General features: G+C 42.6%; 1 protein-coding gene across 1 annotated transcript in view; it reads left to right on the plus strand.

The window, feature by feature from the left end:
- The window catches only part of KALRN (kalirin RhoGEF kinase), a 1,074,930-nt gene that overhangs the window by 684,094 nt on the left and 387,991 nt on the right, over nt 1-2,845 (plus strand). The window contains exons 18-19 of the mRNA XM_042782122.1: nt 590-739; nt 1,998-2,112. Of these exons, the coding sequence (XP_042638056.1) occupies nt 590-739; nt 1,998-2,112 (265 nt within the window). The remainder of the gene's footprint in view (nt 1-589; nt 740-1,997; nt 2,113-2,845) is intronic.

The raw sequence follows: 2,845 nt of genomic DNA on the forward strand, positions 1-2,845 counted from the left end.
CTCACCTATTTTGGTCATGTTGTAAGGAGGGACCATTCCCTGGAGAAGGATGTCATGCTTGGTAGGGTGGAGGGTCGACGAAAGAGGGGGAGGCCTTCAAGGAGATGGATTGATACGGTGGCTACGATGATGGGCTCAAGTATGGCAGGGATTGTGGGGCTGGCGCGGGATCGGGTAGTGTTTCGTTCTGCTGTGCATGGGGTCGCTATGAGTCGGAAATGACTCGACAGCACTTAACAACAACAACATACTTTGAAATCCAAAAAGTATCAGTTTTCCATCCTTACTTCCTTTATATAATATCCCCAGCTATTGTCATCAACCCCATAGCTTTATCCTTTAGCCAGAAACCATAGAAGACTACTCCAAAATGCATATCTCCAATCATAACATCTTGAGCTATAGGCACATGACTTCCACTGCTTCCTGGACTCCTCTTAGATGTCCCAGGGACAGTGCATACACTCATTTTTCAAACTGAACTTGGAATGAAAAAGATTACCTGTGCAGGGCTCTGTCAACTGAAGGGCCTCAGAAAATACTTCTTAACTGATGAATTTACTGAGTCTTTTCCTCCATGGTTCATTAGGTGTGTAGTGTCCTGGAGAGCTTAGAGCAAGAATACCGAAGAGATGAGGACTGGTGTGGTGGACGAGATAAACTGGGACCAGCAGCAGAGATGGACCATGTCATTCCACTCATCAGCAAACATTTGGAACAAAAGGAGGCCTTTCTTAAGGTCAGAGCACATTGCCATCCGAGGTCTTGGACTCCAGCTTCTTGTTAGTTCATTCACCATTTCTCCCTCTCCTCTTTCCCTTTGCTTATTATTGTTAGGCATTTTCTCTACTTAACCACCTTTTTGTATATTATTTTTGTTTAATGGCCTCTCCCTGCCCTTCTCCCATCTATTTGGTATCTGCACCTGCATTCTGTCAGAACCCTTAATAGTTAGCTCTTACTAATAAGACAAAAAGAGCCCTGGTGACACAATGGTTAAATACTCAGCTGCTAACTGAAAGGTCAGCAGTTCAAATCCACCATTTGTTCTGTGGGAGAGAAGACATGACCTTCTACTCCCATGAAGACTTTAACCTAGGAAACTGTATGGACTCGTTCTACTCTGTCCTGCAGGGTCACTATGAGTTGGAATCAACTCGATGGCTGGTGACAAAAACAGCTAGTAAGATTAAATAGCAATTGTTGTATACAAGGGCTTAAAATTATTTAAAAAGTCTTTCCTATTCCAAAACACAAAATTTAAAGCAAGCTTAAGTAGAGCATATCAAGAATTTAAGTAAAGGTATAAAGATATTTCTTCATAAAGGTTTTTAAAAGTTGTTTCTTTTGAAGAAGAAAAGAGAAAACCTTCTCACTTGTTTTCCTTATGTGCATAAAACCACAGGTGGCAAAACTCCCCATTGCTTTGGGGATTGCATGCCCAGTGGACATAGCATAGAGTTCTCCATTTGTATGCATTAGTGGATCTGTTTTGGATTCCTTAGCTTTGGACCACTGTCCAGTTGTTAAATTCATGAGCCTCAGAACTGATGGACCCACCAGCAGCCTTTTCCCTGCTTTTCTCAGAGTTTCCAGAAGTGAGTTTATGTTCCTTGGGCTTATACAAGTGGTCATAAAAGAGGCATTCTGGGGGCAGGGGAAAACCAGCCTGAGAGTGAATGTTAGTAGTGCCTGATTAACATATGCATAGTCAAGGGATAAGTGACTTCTTCTTATCTGAGAAGGAAAGGGAAAGGCATAGGGAATAATTCTTCACTTGACAAAAGTAAGGCTCAGGGAGTCAGCCCTCTAAATTGGAGCTGGAGTGTCCGTAAACCAGAAGTGACCTCTAGAGCTCGTCTTGTTCAGAGCTCCAGAATCCTCTTCACAGTCAAGTCCTCAGTGTCCTACAAAGGTGGAATGAGAGCACCCCTGTCTGGTGTTTTGGATTCTATACATATACTGGGCATGGGGCCTCACACCTTTGTCTCTTTTAGGCCTGCACCCTGGCACGGCGGAATGCTGAGGTGTTTCTCAAGTACATCCATAGGAATAATGTCAGCATGCCCAGTGTCGCCAGTCATACCCGGGGACCTGAGCAGCAAGTAAAAGGTCAGTGGGTGATCTTCCAGGTCACTGTTTACTACAGTAGCATGGACCAGAAGCCTCACTGCCCCCTAAAATGGTCTTTGTACCTGATCTTCATGCAGGCTCAAGTTTCCTGTTTCTTCTTGCTAGAGAAGAGCAAGTTTGATGTGGGGTGGAAGGGGCAATGGTGATTCACAGTCAGTTAATATGCATCAAGATTTGGAATGGAAAATGAGGACAAATTTTTCCCAGAGCTTTTTCATTTATTTTAGAATCTAAGGCAGTGCTGTGTGCTAAAATTTTCTGAGATAATGGAAATGTTCTGTACTGACATTGTATGATACCAATGGACATATGTAGCTATTAAGATATGGTTAGTGCAACTGAGAAACTAAATTTTAGATTTTATTTAATAGTAATTAATTTAAATGTTAAGAAGAAAGACATGGCAATCTACTTCCAAAAATCAGTCAGTGAAAATCCTGTGGATCACAACAGTGCAATCCATAACAATCATGGCAATGGTGCAGCACCGGACAGTGTCTCATTCCATTGTGCAAGGGGTCTATATGAATTGGGGGGAACAGTTCAATGGATGCTAATAATAGCATTTATTTAAATGTAAATAATCACATGTGGCTAGTAGCTACCACACTGAATAACATAAGACTATGGGAGCTCTGGTAGCATAGTGGCTAAAGCACTTGACTGCTAACCAGAAGGCTGTCGGTTCAAACCCACCAGCCACTCCTCGGAA

The sequence above is a fragment of the Orycteropus afer genome, unplaced genomic scaffold (genome assembly GCF_000298275.1).
Source record: "Orycteropus afer afer isolate SDZICR_OR568_19922 unplaced genomic scaffold, OryAfe1.0 scaffold00245, whole genome shotgun sequence".
Classification (NCBI taxonomy): Eukaryota; Metazoa; Chordata; class Mammalia; order Tubulidentata; family Orycteropodidae; genus Orycteropus; species Orycteropus afer.